At 52.8% G+C, this 20,369-nt stretch overlaps 1 protein-coding gene across 1 annotated transcript in view; it reads right to left on the bottom strand.

Moving 5' to 3' along the window:
- The window catches only part of PKD1 (polycystin 1, transient receptor potential channel interacting), a gene marked incomplete at both ends in the record, with an annotated part of 84,506 nt that overhangs the window by 38,940 nt on the left and 25,197 nt on the right, over positions 1-20,369 (bottom strand). The window contains 6 exons of the mRNA XM_080618752.1: positions 725-939; positions 4,000-4,183; positions 4,459-5,127; positions 7,099-7,268; positions 8,436-8,507; positions 8,682-8,753. Of these exons, the coding sequence (XP_080474878.1) occupies positions 725-939; positions 4,000-4,183; positions 4,459-5,127; positions 7,099-7,268; positions 8,436-8,507; positions 8,682-8,753 (1,382 nt within the window). The remainder of the gene's footprint in view (positions 1-724; positions 940-3,999; positions 4,184-4,458; positions 5,128-7,098; positions 7,269-8,435; positions 8,508-8,681; positions 8,754-20,369) is intronic.

Raw genomic sequence — 20,369 nt, 5'->3', positions numbered from 1 at the left:
GCACTTTAGCCATCTAGGAACTCTGCAAATACTTCTCCCTTCCAACCCCCCCGATTTTGCTTCAGTTTCTCAGCACGAGGTGTTGAGGATGGTTGTCCCTATCCTCCCTTTCCCCCTGGGCCTCATGGCCAGGACGAGCTGGTTTCCAGCAGCAGCGAACATCCCTGGCTCATTCACAGCCTGGGCTCTGAGCATATCCAGTTGATCCTGTCCATCCTTCCAGGGCCTGTGATGGCTTTTCCTTCTCACCTAAATCTCCCATATTTCATGCCCTTTCTGCTTCTCTTTCTTACTCCCTACACCACTCGGGAGATCTGGGAGGCTGCACGACACAGCACACACCACATTAAAGCTCACCTGATGATCTCCAACGCCCTCCAGTCTTTTAACTCACAAGACCCCACCATCTCACAAACTACACAGGGACAGCAAGAGCCACCAAGGCAGCACCAAACCCTGACAGCAGCACTGACTGCTCAGAGAGAAAAGCTATTTCCAAAGCTCTGCCTCACAGCTTCGCTGCTCTCTATCTCTACTGATGGCAAAGGCTGGAATAGGCCAAATTCTTCCTTTGGGCTAAGCCAGGTTTATCAAACCTCTGCTGGGAACACTGTGGTTGCTGCCGGTCCCACTGCTCTGGGTGATGCTCTGGCTGATCCCCTCCATGCAGCCCTCTTTTCCCTTGGCACATGCCAGAGGGCAGCAGGGGACAAGCAGAGCTCACCTTTTGGCTTGTACTCGCAGACGTAGCTGTGCTTGGCCATGCACAGGTCTGTGTTACACTGGCCTGTCGGGCCCATCCGGACACAGTGGTCAGCGTTGGAGGGATGGGGCTCTCCTGGCAGCCAGTTCTGACAGCTCTCCAGATTAAATCCTTCGCCTCTTTGCTGGGCTCCAGTGCTTGCAAAATCATTGAAGCTGATCCAGACATCGAGGCTCCTTCAGAAAGTAAAGAGGGGGGGAGATTTCAGGAAATCATAAGTATTAGAGAGACCTGGGACAGATGCAATCTGTGGTTCTCTATAGAAATAATAACAGCTTCATCCAGGTGACACAGGCTGCATTTAACGGAGCCTTTTAGTCACTAAAGGATTTCAGCATCCATTCTACCACCAGAACCTGGCTTTTGAATAGCAGCTCCTCCATAGCACAGCCTCCTCTGTCTACCTGCCCTTTAAACCTCTGTCCTGAGCGACAAAAAGCCACCAGCCTTTTGATAAGCTCAGCCAAAAGGATGCAGACAGAGCAATCAACACGAGCACTGCAATGCAGCAAAGGGGAGCTCAGGGGAACACTGTGTGCAGCTGAGTGAGTAAATGATTGCTCATGTACCCTCAATGATTGCTGCCCCACAGCTTGAATCAGCCCATTCCCAAAATGCCAGTCTCACTCCAGTTCCAAGAGGACACAATCACTGCCTCTATCAGCACCACAGAGGTCGTGACACACTGGGAAGCACTGATTCATCTGTGCAGACCTGTGGAATCTACAGTCAGTTCCCCCCTGCAAGTGGAACTGGCACCAGGATTAAACCTCGGATGGTGTCACAAGCTCCTCGAAGCAGGTGCTGGCTGATCATCAGCTCCTCAAGCACCACCAAGAGGGAGCGCTAGCACCAGAGGCCAAAGCTCTGTGGGCAGATGAACCCCAGATACACAAGAAGCTGCTAGGATCATTGTAGGAAGATGGAAATGTCCCTTCCCCATCTGGAAACTGGCTGAATCCCAGCAGTGATCCTGGTGGAAAGTGCTGAGTGCGCTTTCATAGCCACAGACAGCCTGGACAACTGGTTCTAATAGCACCCAAGCAGAAAGGGAGGCTTTTGTTCCGTATTAACTTTGGAGAGGGGTGGAAACAGCCTCATCATGCACCCTTTAAAGCTCCCTCCTGCAGGCTGCCATCACTTCTGCATGGCCTTGCCCCTCGCTCCCAGAGAGGTACAACTGCTCTCAAGAGCAGAGCAGGGAGGTCACTGGTGCCTCCCCAGCACCAGACTCAGGGCAGATGAAGTGATGAATGAGGTCACGCTGAGGAACGACAGCAGAAATAACTGCTCTGTGAAGGAGGAGCTTTCACTGCAAACAAGATTAGAACATAAATAACTGCTCCCGACCCACTGGCAGGGATCAAGGAGAAGCAGAAGTTGGAAAACCACCTCTTTGCTGCCATCAATAAAGCTCAATGGAGATTTTCCTTTCCTAATTCCAGCTATGATCTAACTGCAAGTCATTGAAACAGAAAACAGAAGAAAGGGGAAAAACTAAAGGAAAATGGTGGCTGGTTTCCCACCCTGCCCAGTGCCCTGCAGAGAGGAACCAGAGGGCTTTAGCCATCCTTTCCTGAAGGAAGATGTGAGCATCCCTCAGCCTCTGAGAAGGACCAAGCAGCAGGAGCAAAGCCTGAGGAGGTTTGGAAGGGGAGATGGGCTCCTTGTGCTGCCTCCAAGGGGCAAGCAGGGTCCCCTGAAGGGGTGTGTGCCGGAGCGCTGGGCTCCTGGAGATGGGGACGTGCCCAGCTCAGCACATGTTGCTCCTGGGAAGGCCTTCAAACGACAGGAGCGGAGGAGAGGAGCGAGCAGTCCTCGCTGCTGCAGCTCTAATGGGAAACAGATTCCTGCTTCTGTCCTTTTCCCACAAGAAGCCCTGGATGCTGCATGCTCCAGAGAGCCACGGCTCCGCTGCTCTGCCTTTTATCGCCAGGGAAATCGCATCCTGGAACTGACTCCTTCGTGTTTATCTGAATGGATTAATGAAATAAATAGATGCAAGAAAGCGGCTGGGGAGGAGAGCAACGAGGGGCAGCAGCTGGGGAACAGCTTGGGCAGCTCGTTCCCTCCCGAGGTCTCATGATTTCCTTGTGCTGCATCCATCAAAAGCCCTGCACGCAACGCCTGACACATCAGAGCACCGAGTGACCGGTGCCTAACCCGTGCAGAGGGACAGGCTCTTTCTGCCCAGAGCAGGGACCACCACGTGTTTGCGATGTCAGGATAAAGCCCAGGGTGAAGGGAACAGGGCAAGGATACAAGTGTGGGAAGCAGGGGCTGTCAGACCCCGAGCAGGACTGCTCAAAGCCCACCTCACACACGGCTGTTCCCTTCAAGGCGCTTTCTGGGCTGTGGTTATGAAAAGGCCACCTCCAACATCTGCACCTGGGAGTGCTGACAAGAGCCATCAGGCACCTGAAAGCTCTCCTGGTTGCGCTCCCCCCTGGCTGCAGAAAGGGTCCTTGGAGGGGTGGATTTCATCAGAGGCTGACACTTCCAGTGCTCCCTGTTTATAAAGCCCAGTTCCTGAGGGGGAACAGATGCTGCTGACACTGGGAGAGGAGCTGTTCCCTTTCAGGATGTGAAAGAAGAGGGGAAGGGGTCTGGGATTCAGGCTGCAGCGTGGCTGGAAGGTGCAGGATCCCAGCTGGGATCTGCCTTGGGCTCTGCTACAGCGGCTGCTCCACACCACGGTGTCACACATGGGACAGTCCAGCTCCAGTGCTGATGGAGCACAAAGTGACCCTCAGGCCCTGCCTGGCAGCCAAACACCCTGTGGACAGGAGCACTCACCCTCTGCACTGCCCAGCTCTAGTCCGCACATTCTGCTGCATTCCCAGATGGAAGTGCTGCTCAGCACAGCCCCGGTTCCCTTTGGCCCTGCACTTCTGCACCATTTCAGATGCACCCCCAGGCACAAACGCTGGGCACAAGATGCCCACCAGCAGCAATCCCACAGCTCCCAGTTCTCACTTCCAGCCTTTCTGCCCCATTCCTCTTTTTCCCTTCACAGCCTTTCAGCAAAGCAACCAAGTTCAGCAAGGGCTCAAGCTCTGCTGATTCCTCCTCTCTGTTCTGCAGCCCCATCCCTGCCATCTCCCTGTACCCATCCTGGAGCCATGGGTCTCCCCAGCCTACCTGCCTGCTGCCTCTCTCTGGACCCTTTTGCAGATGTGACCCCAGAAGACAGGACGGGGCCCTAGGAAACCTTAACCCTCACCCTCCCCACTTACCTGATGACATGAGCAACCAAGAAGCTCTGGATCTCGGGGCTGCTCACAAAAGCCAGCTCTCCATTGCCATGCTCCTGACAGTGCTGCTGGGCCTCCAGCCACTTGGCCTTCTCCACCACCAGCTGATAGCAGTGGTTGTTGCCCGGGAAAACCAAGCCATCAGCGGGACACATGGGGTGAACTGCTACAGGAGGGAGAAGCACACAAGCATGATGGCCCTTCTACGGGCCCACACAGCCCAACCCAACCCATCCTTCCTGAAGCTGATAAATGCCCTTCGGTGCTGAGGTGCACTCTGTGCAGTCATCTTCTTGCGCAAGGTCAGTGCAAATCACTGCCTGGTCAGTCAGGAGAGCCAAGAGCACCCAAAGGAGTCATCCCTTGTTCCTCTTTAGGAAGGAAGGGGAAGGGAAGGCCCAGGAGCCAGTGCCCAGCATGCACCCATCCAACCCTGCTTACCTCTGCCCAGGTCCCCAGCCTCTGCAGTGATACCATACGTCACCGTGAGGCCAGTGCCACCTCTGTTGCGGATCCGGATGTCCAGGCTCTCGTTTGTCCTGACCAAGGAAGGACACTGCAGTTCTAACTGCTGGGGTGAAGCCACCACCTCGATTTCTGCCTGCACATATAACACCTTGGTGCCCACAACAACGGTGGCAGTGACGTTGTACTGCCCGGGGAGGGCATACGTGTGGAGAGCTGCATTTCCAGTGGTGTTGAGAACCTCTGTCTGGTCCCCAAAGTCCCACAGTAAAGTGCTGGCAGCAATGGGAATACTGACGGTGAAGAGCACGGCCTCGTGTAGGCTGTAGCGGGGCTGGAGTCCTGTGAAAGACACAGGCAGCTGTGCCTGGAAGGCAGAGGGGATGAGCGATGGGCCACCACAAGCCTGCCCGGACTCCTGCTCAGTGCAAAACGGCAAACAACCAGAGGAAGAGTTTGTTTCTTGGGCAGTACCACACAAACACTGCCCCTGGGCGCTGAATGCTCCATAGTCCTGGTCCTCAGCATAGCAGAGGGCAGCGCAGGTCTCCTCGGTGAGGTTCCCAGGGTGAAGAGACGTGAAGAGGATGACACGTTCAGCCTCTTCGGTGTGGTTGCTTGTCAGACACGTTATGTATTGAGCTCCTGGGGGACAGAACGCAAGATGCTCTTGCAAACCGACACTGGCTTGGTGAAACCCTCCAAGAAACACCACCCCACACTGCTGGGAAAGGGCTTCTCCTACTCCAAACGTTTCCTTTCCGAGCCTTGCCTGGGGAATCTCTAATCCCTCAGCAACGATTTCCAAACGCTTCCTGCTAATTGATGATGACAGAAACAACAAACCAGTCCCACAGATTTATGGAGCAGCAACACTCAGTAAATAAAAGGGCTCTTTGGAGAGCCTGACAGTCCCATGGGACATGGAGCTGCTGAGTCTGAGCCTCCAAGGAGCCCACAGGCCCAGCCACCAAGGAAGACCAAGCCAAGAGGCCCCTTGGCTGTACCTTGGCTTGGGCTGGTGCAGAATGTTTCACTGCACATCGCCTGGGGCTGCCATTTAAGAACCAAACACACTTGTGCAGAGCGGTGCATGGGGGAAACACCACCAGATCCTCCACCGGGCACACGCTGGAGCTGGGCAGACACTGCAGTCACCTTGTGGGGAGAGCCAAGAGCTTCTCACCTACTTGCTGGCATAATCTGGGGCTAGAAAAGAGGCAAACTCACACAGGCTGAGGGATGCACATGTACGTGCTCATGGGAAGGACGCACAGCAACAACACGTGCCTGGTGCAGGGAGCATGAACACACAACGTGCACGGACATATAGGCACATAGGATGATGGCAGCCGCACAGCCCCGTTCTCAGAACAGCAGCTCGTGCCCTTGAGTTGAATCCCCCTCACTGGCTTGCAGGGGGTGGAGGTTTCTCCATCATGAGCCCAGAGGCAGGGCCTGGCCCCACATTGCTGCAGTGCAGCTGGACCTGGCCTCCTCTCCAGCCCTACCCACGCGACACAGCCTGTTTGCTCCTCTGTTTCTGCTGGTTGCTACAACATCTCCCCCCAAACATCTCAACAGCTCTGGGTGATCTTCCCAGAGCAAATCCATCCAACTGCTCCTTCCAAACGGTTATTCCTGCAAATGTTGAGCCACTTCTCTTCAGAAAAGCCCCATGAGGAGGACCACGCCATGGGAACTGCCTTTTAACACCAGCCTGGTCATACTTCAGCCCTGCCGGTCAGTAGCTGGCAGGCTGTCCCCAGCCTACTCCCATTACACTGAATTACCCTCACATTACTGCTCCCACTCTCATTTTAAGCAGTTCAAGAGGGGAACAACTAATAACCAAGGGGAATAACAGTGCTGGTGTGATTCCCCTTGATAATGCTCGCAAGATGCCGCAAGGCTGTGGTAAGTCTGCTGGGGAATGAGGAGCAATCACCAGCTAGGATTTGGCCCTGTGGAGCTCTGCACTTCACCAGTGCTGGCTCCTTCAGCCCTCATCACTGAATCCTCCTGTCATGCACTAAAGGAGATGCCTGACGCCTGCCAGGGAGCACTCACTCTCCCTCCCTCTTACTCAGAGATCACTGCACATCCAGGCAGGATTAGTTTTCTTCAGGCTCCCCCTTCCCACCTTCCAGTTAAACACTGCCCAACGTTTCTCTGGCCAAGGCAGTGCAATAAATGCACCCAGGGCTGTAGATCTGTAGTGCTCCTTCCACACTCCCCACCTGGAGCCCTGTCACCTGCATAGTTTCAACTTGGCATCCCCACAGGTCCCATCAGCTTCAATGAGGTTTCACTGCTTAAAGTCAGGCTGTTAAAAGCCTGAAAGAATGAAAGCCTGATGCTGGAGATCACGGAGCTGGTGTCATCTGATGGCTGCCTGGAGCTTGGTCTGCAACACGTTCGTTGATCTCAGCCCTGGTGTGACTGACTCAATCCTTAAGGCATCAGGGTGCAGTCATGTGCTATCATTATTTGCTTAATTACATTAGAACTGGTGACTTGAGGTCTGAAGAGGCTGAGATGTGATCCCAGCTACTCCCGGGCCCAGTGTTTCCATGGCTTTATCATTCCCCACCATATCCCACGGTGTTTCCTTACCACAAGTGGTGTTGAGGAAGGAGACGTGGAAGAGTGACAGGTTTGCCACCCCAGGAGGGTGGGCACATCGCGTGTCTGATGCCTGCAGGACCTTCACCCTCCTCTCTTCCACCCACTGGGGCAACCAGGACAGTTTGCAGTCACAAACAAACGGGTTCCAACTTAGGTTTCTGCAGTGGGAGATCAGACACAAGTCAGGTTTTAACTTGCCACGTGCTAAGCGTTACTTCCAGCAGCGTGCGGCTCCCTCCCCGCTCCCATGTGCGCCATCCACTCAACTGCTTCAGAAAGAACAGCGAGGGGAGTTAATGAATAGGGAATCAAGCAATAATTAACATCATCTTTCTAGAGGCTACAATTAGGCAAGTGCTCCAAGTGCTTTTTTAACTCTACAAATAATTGTTGCAATTAGAAGCAAATGACAGACACAATCTTCTCTTTGAAAGAGCTGCCATCGAGCAGCCACGGGGTGGAACGCGGCCTCGCCAGGCAGGGGCACTATTTACAGCCCCATTAGAAAAGAACGAAGAGAAGCAAATTGATGTGTCGAAAAAGAAACGTGGAGTCAAGGATAATCTTTCCATGTGGCAGCTTAATGAAAAGATGGAAACTTTAATTGCAGCTAAGCTGGATCCAAATTACAGCCCTTGGCACTCAGCTGTGCATGGGACAGAGATGGAAAGCTGTTTGTGTAGCTGATGCCAGCTGGGCTGGGCTGGACCCAGGATCTTCACACTGCAAGCACCACTTTGCTGGCCAGAGCCTGGGTCCTTTGTGTCCTTCCAGTGCCACTTGCAGAGCTGAAAATGCCCTTTGTGGCCTGTCTTCAGGGAGAACGTGTGGCTGAGCTGTTTTCTGGCTTGCCAAGAGTGATTGCACGGGGTTAATCCTGTGGCTCATTCAGCTACAGAGCTGCCACTCTGTGCTCTGACTTCACGTGTGTCACCTGGGAATATGTGGCTTCCCCTGGCTTCCCTTCACATAACTGCACAGATCTTAATTACTTCTATTCAAAACCACTGTAGGCCTAAGAACTTGAATTACTGAGAGAGAACATCTTCAAGTGACTTAGACAACTCATCAGGGTCTCCCATGTTGCAGGTCAGTGCCCTTTCATTAGATCCCCAGTCCCATGATGTGACCACACAGACAGGAACACTAAGTGTGACCCACTACCCTACGTGTCCCACACGTCCTCAAGACAGCACTTCATCCCACCCCACCAGGGTGCTGCATCCCACCCCACCAGGGTGCTGCATCCCACCCCATGGGAAGGGAAGAGCTGCTTCAAGGCAAGGTCTAAATAAAGAACTGGGAAACAAAGAGGATGAACTTACATTTCACTTAAATTAAATAAATTATCAAATATTCCATCTTCTAATGTAGAAATCTTGTTGTGGCTTAAATCTCTGTAAAAGAAGGGAAATGCAAAGCATATCATGGTAATAACAGGAGTCCATGGACACATCAATATGGGGTGAGGCAAGAACAAGGCTTTCTTGTGCAACCCAAGCCTGTGTTCTGGGTACCACCTCAGACGTGCACGGTGAGCTGGAGGGATGAAGGGCATGGGGTGTACTTACAGTTTTGCCAGAGAAGTCAGGCTTTTGAATATGTGACCATCTAAACCACTGATCTTGTTATGGGAAAGATCCCTGGGGAAAGAAAACACCATTTTCAGCAACTCCATTCTGTCCTTCCTCCATCACCAGACCTCCGAAGAGCCTCTCTGCAAACTCCACCCCAGGCCCCAGACTGGAAGGGTTTGGTGTGCTGAAGTGGAGCATTTCTCCCAGCCAAAGAAAACACCTTTAAAATCATAAAGCATTTGTTGCTCCAAGCTTTGCACAAGGTGCAGATACAGATGAGGACTATCATTAGACACACAGCATCCTGCAGCGTACGTAGAGTAGCTGCAGATGTGACAAATGCACTGGTAAAACGGATGGATCCTTTCAAAACCTATTCAGGTTTAATGTATGTTCAAAGAAGTAATTAAGAAGTAATTTGGAGTAAACAGTAATGAACTTAGAGACAGATTTATGAGGAACTTCCAAGTCCACTTCTAGTGCCAAAGAACCGACCGTTAATAACACAACTGATGTGCTCAACTCTAATTTAAAGATCTTTTTGTCTCTCTTTGGAACAGCTTAAAAGGAAACAAGAACTAACAATGAATATTTTCCATTTAAACCCAGGTTACGTTGTTCTTATGAAGGGAACACTGGCTTAGAAACCTCTTATTGCTCCCTGTAACCCTGACAGCCTCCAGCTCATCCAGGGCAGAGCTGTTCCTGTCTCCAGCCTGGCTCTTTGCACCCCACGTTCCTCTTCTTCAATTCAAAGAGTCACTCAGTTAAGAAGTAAGTTTTGCTGCTTGTTCCCAATAAACTTCACTCTTTGGTTTCAGATGAATCTCCTGTGGCCAAAACCTTCTTTCAGCACCATCAAAACACTTCTCCCGAGCCCATGCACTGGTTATCATCCTTCAAGGATTAATGGCAGAGCTCCAGAGAGGCGGATGCAGCTGGATTTGCTGCAGCCATGTCAACAGAGACGTTCCCTTCCCACCTCTCTTCCCACCTTCTTTCCTACCAGCACATCCTGTACCTTCTCTTTGCTGCCTCCCCTCTTATTTTTATCCCCACACCAATTAATTCTTGATTTCATCCGACATTTAAACTTCATTTATCTGAATCAAAAGGATTCTGCCAAACTGGCAGGAAAATGATGCACGATTCCAGGAAGCTGGGGATAAGGAACAGGGATGGATGTCTCTTTAAAAGGTTTATTTTCCTTGATTTTGCCGTCCGGGATTTCTTTGCCAAGCCAAGAGTGGATTCAGAAGAGTTCACCAGCAACAGCACTAGAGAAGGCCAAGAAATGTGCAAAATAAAAGCTCAATAAATACACCTAAAAGAAGGATTCTAGCACAAATATCTGGTCAAGACAACGTTCCTTTGTCTCGGGGCAGGGGGCACAATAGTTACAGCACACAGAGCATCCTTTGCTGGAGCACCACGGACCACATGGCAGTCACGTTCTGCACAGGGCCACTACAGTCACTTTCGGATCCACTTCCAGCTCCCACTTGCAAGACAAACCCAGGGACACCTTGGACCGGGACCCCAGCTGCTGCCAGGCAGGTCAGGCCCTTCCTCAGGGAAGCTTCTGCTCTGCTTCTCCTTGAGGATGTTCTGTGAATTGCGCTCCTCTGCCTCTGCACCTCCTGGCATTACTTGGCCAGCTCTGGACAGGACCAGACCATTAACTTGTTACAGGGAGACCAGTGCAGCTATTTCTCTTCTTTGAAATACCAGAAATAACCCATTTAGATTTTAGCAGCACCTCAAGGCAGAAGGAAAGGCTGTTTCAGCTCGGATGCCTTCTTGCTCCTTGCCCCAGACAAAAGAGATCTCCAAACCCGATCAAACCAAAACCAAACCAAACAAACCCAAACTATTCTGCTGCCACAAACCCAGGGCTTTGCCATTTCAAAGAGCCTCATCAAAAGTGCTGCTTGGCTGCATGGTGGAGCTCTCACCATCACAAGTGGGCACCCGAACCATGCAGGGTACTGGGATATCCAGCTCCAAGCCCCACCACCTTCTCTGCACTCTCCTCTCCATCTCTCCCATCTTGCTCCTTGTCAAGGATGAAGTGAAGAACTCCAGCAGGGCAGGTCTGCTCTTCTAAAGCCCTCTACCATAATAGAGGGGCTGGTCCTGAGCCTTCCCCAGCCCTTCACAAACGTCCCTTATCATTACATCATTATTCTCTTCAGATAAGTGAAGACCAAGACCCCAAACCCTCAGCTCCCAGGGCTCAGTCACCTTCACTCCTACCCAAGAGCAGGACCAGGGATGACCCTGACCTGGTATCTGCTGCAGAAAGATGCACAGAGCCAGAGCTGCTCCCACCACCAGGTAGCAACTCAAACACAGGCAGCAATTCCCTACTCAGCGCTGCTTTTACACAGTGTGTAGGGCTGACACTAGATGTCACTGCCTACTGAGCAGCATACACAGGGAAGCAGCTCCTGGTGAACAAGAGTGATCCAGGACTCAGGACGCAGGATGCCCGGTGCTGCGGATGTGGGTTTTGTTCAGGAAGGGCCAAAATGAGCTGCCCCCCTTAACCTAATAAGTGACAACCCTCAACCCTCTGATCTGCTGCTTTCTGTGGCCAGGGCAGCTTGTGAGGGTGTCAGGCCACTTGGATGCACATCTCTGGGGTATCAGTACTATCAGGCCCATCACAGGCATAGAGGGCTCCTACCCCTTCTTCCTCTTCTCCCGCTAGTACACTGGGCTGTCATTCTGCACACACATGACCGAGCTGATGCTGCCAGATGTTATCATCTGGGCTCACACATCTGTCCTGCACCCTCTACTGTCATCCAACACTGACTCACTACAGGAGCTCCACCAGTGGGCTTCAAAGGAGAAAGCTGGGGCTCAGTTCCCAGAGGCTGTGAGATGCTCTGAACCCCTGGAGCTGTAATTAACCCAAGCTCTGTCTGCACCCTGGCACTCTGTCACTTAACTACAACTCACACGCTTCCCAAGGCATCCCAAGACCTTGACACTGCCACCTTCTGTCTTCCACAGCCTGAGCTCCCATCAGCACCGTAGATGCTGCTGAACTCCATCCAGACCACGCGCTAGCTGGCAACCCACCAGAGCCCGGCTCCTTTGCTATTTTCTACCCTTGTCTTCACGACCTGATGAGGAACTGGTGTAAAACCTCCCAGCTTTCAGCTTCCCCAGAGCCTGCAAGCGGAGCAGAGCTCCTGTTGACAGCCTGGAGAAGCGAGGACCATGGTGGATGCCAGCGCCTGCCACCTCCAGCCGCGAGTCAGGGAGAGGGGCTCCCGGCTTCCTGCTTGCCTTCTCCCTCTCCAGCCTGTATGGAAAATCATGCTATGCCTTCCTGGCATGGGGAAGATGGCTGGGAACCAAGCTAGGCTGCAAGGAAAAAAAGCAGAGCTCAGGAAACAGTGAGCAATAAACCTCAACGCAAACGGCTGCGGGGCTGAGCTCAGCCTCCCGGTGCCACAGACTGCCACGACTGTGTTTTCCCAGCCCACTGCCAGGCTGGAGGAAATTCGGAGCAGGCTGAAAGCAGGCTGAAGCCAGCAGAAAACAAGGCTGCCCATTGAGGCGCTCAGCACACGCAGACTGCTGCCCTCTCCACGGGAGGAAAGGAAACCCGAGCTCACTGTGCCACTGGGGATGCTGAGAACACGCTGTGCTGCCTGGAAAGGGGCAGCTATAGGCAAGCACATCCTGCCTCAGTTTCCACACCTGCAAAAGGGAGCCGTGTAATGCCAGAGGCTGGGAGAGCCGGCTCACACTCTGTGGGACGTGGCACACCAAAACCCATCACCAACTATAGCACAGAACAAGAACTGAGCACCAGAGCTCCCCTCGCAGCTCCCCATCAAACAGAGACACCTTTAACTCCCATTCCTAGCAAAGGCAGGTTTGAAAACACTTCTGGAAGTAGAGCTGGGGAAGATGAAGCTTGGGATAAGGGAACATTTAGTAATGAGGGTGTCAACCTGAGCCTTGGGAGCCTTCAGCTCCATCCCAGCCCTGCTACCAGCTCCCTGTGTGATGCTGAGTGTACTGCAGGGATAACAACAGCTCATCCCACCGAGAGCGTGGGGATGGATCAGTCCCAAATGCCCCTGCAGATGGGGTCAGGTAAGTTCTGGGGGTAAAAGCATGGAGCACTGGTGTTCCCTGGCACGGAAGCTGGGACAGAGCTCAAGTGTGTGCTCTGTGATGCCCAGCAGCCGGGGGGTGATGCCTGCAGCTCTGTGCGGCGCTGGACGGGCTGGTTTTGGGGCACTGCTGGGTTTCTCTCAAGACCACAGAACATCTCATGTCGAGCAGAGTATAGCGCGCCTCTGCCTGCCAAGCCTGATGTCATGCTCCCATTAAGTCATTTGTGGGCCCGCTCTGCCTTCATTGCACTGAAGAGGGAGGGAAGGAAAGGGAAGGGGGGCAGAGCTGGCTTGTGCCTTCCCAGCCCTTTTGGTGCATGGAGCCCGGCCAGAACAGTAATGGGAAAAGCATCCACAGACGGGGTGAAGCGTCTGTGTGGAGAGGAGCTGCTGTGGAGAGTTTGGTACAAAAGCAGCTCTGGGTCTGTAACCCATGATAAAGCTAAGAGTTTGGGCGGTCAGTGAAGCTCCAGAGGTGCAAGGGGATGACGACGGCTTGGACGGAATCATATTCCATCATGAGCCTCTACAATGGCCACTAAGGAGCCTGCAACAGTACAGGAGGGATAAAGCATCCCCAGGCTGCAGCTTTGCAGTGAAGGGAGATGCTTTCCTACCTCCCGTCCCATCTTCCTGAGCTGACATGGAGGACCTGCCGCAGAGAGCAGCAAACTGCCCAAGAGCCACACCACCAAACATTGCCTTACGTGTTACCATGGCAAACACTCTTCTAGCCTCCAGCAATAAAAGGCACCAAGGTGCCCCATGCAGCCACATGTGCATGTGGCCTGATGCACAGAACAGACTTTCCAGAGAGCAGGAAAAACCCTCTGCGTTTTACCAGGCTTGAGCCAGGAAAAAATAAAGGGGTTTGCTGATGTGATTCCTTTTTTTTCTCCGCCTTTTGGCTTGCACCTCTCTTAGGAAGCACAGCAGAAGTAAGAGCATTTGTGTGCAGAGGGGGAATAGAGAATCTTGCCACAGGAGCAATGGAAATGTGAAAACCCATGGGATTTTCTGTGTGCCAGACACAGGGAGGGAGCAAGGCTGCGGTCCTGCACTGGCTGGCAGGAACAGTCTCAGCAGCTCTCTTCATGATGATCTCTCTGACTTTCCACATGGGCAGGACAGCAACAGCATATGGAGATCTTCATCACCAGCTACTGGTTTGAATCGCATCGAAGCAGGGATTTTCCAAGGCAAAGGGATTCCAGCTCCACCTCCGAGAGCTGCAGCTGAACATGAAGAGGGGCCTTTCTTTGGTGGGTTTCACCCCTTTTCTTCCCAGAGCCACACATCAGTGGGTCACTGTGAATGGATGCATCCCACTCCAGAGGAGCTGCGTTTCATCCCTGTGCCCAGGACTCCGCTGCAGAGATCAGCTTCTAAAGAATCCTAGAATCACAGAGTAACTTGGGTTGAAGAGACCTTACAGCTCATCCAGTTCCAACCCCTGCCATGGGCAGGGACACCTTCCACTGGAGCAGCTTGCTCCAAGCCCCTGTGTCCAACCTGGCCTTGAACACTGTTAGGGATGGGGCATCCTGTTAGGGAGCGGATGCAGGAGATGGAGGGATGTGCAGAGGAAGGCTCAGGGAGAGCACAGAGCATCCTCATCTCCCCGAGGCTGTCACACCACAGTGACAATGTGTGTGTTCAGTCTGAATTGATGAGTGTCAGTGCTGGCCAAAGCCTGAGCTCCCTCTCTGAGGAATTTGCCCCAAAAGACTCCTTCATAAATACTCATCTCAAAATGAAATGTTTTTCTTCCCACAGCAACATCTTCACTGTTGATAGGAAAATGCAAGGCACGGATACAAGGACACAACAAGCGTACAATGTTCCATGCGCTTTGTGCTCTCCTGGGAGAACTGCGAAGCACTCGCACAGGTGCCCTTGCAAGACACGACAATAAGTTGGGTTTGACACAAAGCAGACCCAGATGTTTCAGGTTCTTCCTGATCCCACCAAGAAGCAAGTGGCACAGGGCAGTGCAAAACGCTCCCTGAGTGCCCTGCAGTGAGCTCAGGGCTGAGCTGGGCAGAGGGTGTCTGTGTGTGAGAGCCTGTGTCCCCACCACCACAGTCAGGGCATCCCCACCACAGCCAGGGCATCCTAACTATATCCAGGGCATCTCCACTCAGACAGGGCATCCCAGCCGTGGCCAGGGCATCCTCAACACAGCCAGGGTGTCTCAAACATGGCCAGGGCATCCCAACCATGGCCAGGGCATCCTCAACACAGCCAGGGTATCCCCACTACAGCCAGGGCACCCCAATCACAGCCAGGGCACCCCCACCACAGCCAGACTGTCCCAGCCACGGCCAGGGCATCCCCACGCTGCAGGTGGGAGCTGTCTGCAGTGCAGCCCAGACTCCCCGAGCAGTTCCCTGGATCCCTGCAGCCAGCAGCTTTCCGCAGATGTTCCCAAATAAGGGTATAAAGCCGGAGCAGGGATGCAGCCACTCGAACAAAAGGGACACGTTACCTCATGGGGTGACGTTATGCTCTGGCAGGGCTGGATTGCAGGCGATGGCATCACGCTGTGTCCTGCTGTCCCGGCCAGGAGCTGTCTGACACAAGAGGCTCAGCCCCCAGTGCTGCCTGCACAGGGACCCGCAGCACGACTCACTTTACACGTTGTTCTTAGGCTGCAACTGACTTCATCTCCTCATTCCCAACCCCAAAACACGGAGCCAAAGGCGAGGAGGGCACTGGGGAGTCACCAGCATCCTCCTGTGCTGGTGGAGGTCAGCAAGAGTGCTCCAGTGGGATGAGGAGGTGGCTACAGGGATGGCCACTGGTATGAGAGAGGCTTTTCACACCGTGTCCCACCTCCTGAGCCACCAGGCACCGACTGAAGCTGGTGCTGGATGTGGTCCTCCACTGCCAAGAGGTGACTCAATGTGGCATAAAGTAAGGCTTCAAGCATCAGGCATCACCCAGCCCTGTTCTGCCTCTGCAACATAGAACCATAGCATAGCTTGGGTTGGAAGGGACCTTCAAACATCGCCCTAAAAGATGAGAGCAGGGAAGAACTTCAGCCTTTGGAAAGCAGCAACCCAAACATTTGAATGAAGTTAATGCCTATAATCAGTGCTGCACATAAACAAGCTCTGTGCAGCCCCATCCAGCTAAATGTCAGCCCTGGAAATACACATTTGTCTCATGGAAAATTTGCAAAGAAACCAAAGATGTGATAAACCCCAGCATCATCCCAGCACACGTGGCAGAGCTCAGGCAGCCCAAATCCAACCACTTTCCACACAGATACCCACACTTCTCCCCCCAAAAAGGCATCCATCCAGAGAGCCCCATGTCCTGTGGCACTGCATTCCCACACACAGCTCCCTCCTCTTCCAATGCCCAGCTCTGGTCTCCTGAAATCCCCAAGGGTTCCCAAGTCAGCACGATTGGAGCTCAGTGAGATTTCATTTTACCATGCAAAGTGAGCCCTCTGTAAGCTGTAATTTAGGAATTACACAGCTGAGCTGCTAAATGCTTCATCTTCCTCACTGAAAGCGAAGGGATTTCAATAGATATTAAGGTATTATGGATGCTAATTCACCACCACGCCAAGGGAGGGAGCAGATCATCTTTGGATCCTCATTTGGTATTATTCTATTTGCCTTTATTTTCCTGGGAGGCCTCTGCCTGGACAGGCAACCTCTAGGGATGTTCTTTCTCCATAAGAAATAATAAAGCCACAATGCCATGTTTCCCCAGCACCATCAGTTCTGGAATACACAACAGACGAGAGCCACAGGCAAGGTCTGCAGCATGCAGGAGGCTCTGGATGCTCTTGAACCGATAACAGAGAAGCATCACTGAGGAGCTGGAGCCAAGAGATGGAGAGAACTCCAGGGAAGCCTTCTCCAAAGCACACATCCAGTTTGCAACACTGGTGCAGCAGGAAAAAATACCTACATAGCATACTCTTTGGAAACCTTCTGGGGCATTCCTGGTTTGTATCCCAAAAGGAACAGCGGAACAACTTGCACATCCATCAAACACGAGAGGCCATCTGATCATTCGAAGTCGTGCAATCCCAGCCTCGTTTGAGTTGGAAGGGACCTTAAAGCTCCTCCAGCTCCAACCCCTGCCACAGGCAGGGGCACCTTCCACTGGAGCAGCTTGCTCCAAGCCCCTGTGTCCAACCTGGCCTTGAACACTGCCAGGGATGGGGCAGCCACAGCTTCTCTGGGCACCCTGGGCCAGCGCCTCAGCACCCTCACAGGGAAGAGCTTCTGCCTAAGAGCTCATCTCAGTCTCCCCTCTGGCAGGTTCAAGCCATTCCCCTTGGCCTGTCCCTACAGGCCCTTGTCCAAAGCCCCTCTCCAGGTTTCCTGCAGCTCCTTTAGGTGTTGGAATTGCCCTGAGGAGATCTGTAAAACCCTTAATGCCACTCCCTTGAATCCGGAGTGCAAACCAGCTGAGATACAGTGAGGCTGGTAAGGCAGGATCAGACCAAAAGCAACCTCCTCAGAGAGCTGGGAAATACCCCCCCCATTCCTTACATTGGGAGAACAGTCCGGACGTTGTCAGGCTCCACACAGCACCAGCAGCACACAAACAAAGGGAAAACAAAGCCACAAAGCAAGAAAACCTGGGGCTCACGAGGAACTGAAGATTTAGGAGGAACATCCCCAACAGCCCATGGCAGGTACAGATCACACAGGAGGGAATCCTGGCTCCAAACCAGTGGGAGAGCTGATAAAGTCTCATGGTCAAACAGCATCACCATGTCCCCATATCCCTCTGGGTGTGAGAGCAGCCCAGGGCAAGCTCCAGGCTCTCATCAACTCCCTGCAGCACAAAGCATGGGATAAGACCTAAAAACACAGGGAAAAAAGAGCAGGAAGACTCCCCCAGGCCCAGGCCTGGCAGCGTGTTAATGATGGAGAACAACTCTGAGCCACAGGCTGCAGCACAGCCCCTGAACTGGTTTTCTCCTTCTCCAGGGACAAAACACTGGGATTTGGGCAGAACTTGCTAGGTTTAAAAATAGCACAAAGTCAATGGTGCTGCTCTGTGAAAACAAGGATGCTGAGCACAGCCACAGAGCTCACAGCTCATTGCCTGCGACACAGAACCCACAAAGCAGGGCAGCCTGGAGCAGAAAGGAAAGCACGGCACGGTCAGGACCCCAGACCTGGCCAAACCACGGCTGCAGCACAATCCTGCCTGTGTTTTCCTTGCAATCCCGGTGTTATGTCTGCTTGCTGGGGCCTCCTCAGTGAGGGATGGGCTCTCCAGATGTTCTGAAGCCCTGGGACCTACTCTATACCCGAGCCAGCGCTGGGGAAGGGGGGAACAGGACACAGAGCCACTAACCCTTCCCTTCTGGCACCAACACAGAGCAAGAATGACTCAGGGTCTGAACACAATCATTTATCCCAATGACTCCCGTACTGCTCCTCACCTCCAGTTCCTGCACCAAGCCTAAGCAAGCAGTTCCCCATCCTCCTAGAGAACATTCCCATCTCCACACAAAGGCTCACAGGGATGGGATGGCCACCACCCGTTTTGGTGAGCTGTTGCAGTGTCAGTCAGGCTTGTTTCTGGTCTGAATTCGCCTAGCTGGAGTTCCCTGGTGTAGGATTCACTCCCCCTGTCCACTAACCACAGGGTCCTTCCATTAGGTTTTAAGCACACACTCCCCAGGCTCCCACCTTGTTGCTGCAGCAGCCAACACCATCTGCCTCACAGGAGACTCCTCCAGACAGGCTTTGGGTTGGATTCTGTAGGGCATCACCACCTCCATGCAGCGAGGACGCCAGGAAACACAGCCCCTCTGCTCCACAGCTCCCTGTTTACACATCCCTGGGCTGCACTCATCATCATGGTACCCTTATCATTGCACACCGACCACCACACCTCCCCTGGCTGCATCCCTGCCTTGCAGGAGGCTCCATTCTGTGACCAGCTCCCCAACCAAAGCAGAGCTCCTTCTCCTCCTCTGGGCTCTGGCACTCTCGGTCCAGGCTCACTGATGTTCCTTGTTTCCCTCCAGCCTCTTGACAAATACACTGTGCAGGCAGCCTGCAATCAATCCTTGAGACTCACAGCAACACGGCTCCTCATGATGACTCCAGTTTATCTTTGCTTTCTGAAGCCAGGATTTAATCCCTTTATATATGTAGTGCTTACTGGTTTTCATTCCAATTTCTGCCCAATACATGAGACATTGAGTCTTACACAAGTCATATGTGTATTACATCAACGTCATCATCTTCATCTACTCCATCTGAAAACCTACTTAAAAGGCAGAGGTTCATGAGATCTCTTTTCCAGAAGTGAATTTTCCAGGTTGACCACCACTAATTACACCATCCCCTTCTCACTTGTAGCTGATGGCTATGCTGTGCACTGGATTGCTTCTCCTTGGGCTAGAAATTTAGGACACTGGGCTAATAAATGCTTGTAGCATCCCATCTCCCTTCTGTTAACACTGGTAACGTGTCCCTTTTGATCTAGTCCTCGGGAATTTCCTTAATGCCACAAACCCACTAAAAGTGACCACTAATGGCCCAGGGGGCTCTTCAGCTACACCTCTTTGAATCCTTGGATGCAAAATACCTGAACTTGCTCATTTCAGAGGGTCTGACACTAACAGCAGCTGTTTAACATCCTCATCAGTTACTGCTGGAGTGGAAATGTTTCCTCATCCTCATATGATACAAATACATCACCTGGCTTTCCTCCAGATAGAAAACAGCAATATTTACTGACCAGTCCTGCCTTTTCTGTATTTTCATTGATAATTTAGCCATGTCCCTCTATGAACAGACCAAGATCATTTAATTCCTTTAGTTCCCAACATTCTCAACTTCACCAGCATAGACTTACCCATTACTGAGGCTTTTACCCTCAGGGTAAAGAGTTTCTCCCTCCTGTCTCATCTCAGTCTCCCCTCTGGCAGGTCAAAGCCATTCCCCTTGTCCTGTCCCTACAGGCCCTTGTCCCAAGCCCCTCTCCAGGTTTCCTGCAGCCCCTTTAGGTGCTGGAGCTGCTCTAAGGTCTCCCCTTCAGGAGCCTTCCCTTCTCCAGGCTGCCCCAGCCCAGCTCTCTCAGCCTGGCTCCAGAGCAGAGCTGCTCCAGCCCTCGCAGCATCTTCTCCAGCTCTGATCATTTCCTCCAACTCTGGTACATCTACAGCAACTGGATACCTGCAGGATGCTCATCTGCACCCAGCTAACCAGAGCTTTACAGTTCTTCCAATCCACCTCCAGAAAACAGCAATATGGGACATATTAAAACCCAATTACAGTAACACCACGTGCAGCTCCCGTGGGCTGCAGAGCAGGACCTCTGCGACCAGCCCATGCATCCTGCAGCCCCACAGCAACCCAGAGCAAAGCCTCCAGCACAGACCTTGGGTTTCCTCCACCACCAGGGCTCTGAGGGATGTGCCCAGAATGGGCACAGCTCCACAGGGTGCTCTCTGTGTGTGTGATTTGGTGACCAGGGGCTGCTCAGCACGCTGAGTCCTCCCGGTGGGGATGATGTGTTAGAGCGGATTGGCTCGCTATTCCCCGAA

Source organism: Psittacula echo (genome assembly GCF_963264785.1).
Source record: "Psittacula echo genome assembly, chromosome: 5".
NCBI lineage: Eukaryota > Metazoa > Chordata > Aves > Psittaciformes > Psittacidae > Psittacula > Psittacula echo.
The sequence above is the reverse complement of the archived record's forward strand: the minus strand, read 5'-3'. Positions and strand labels throughout refer to the sequence as shown.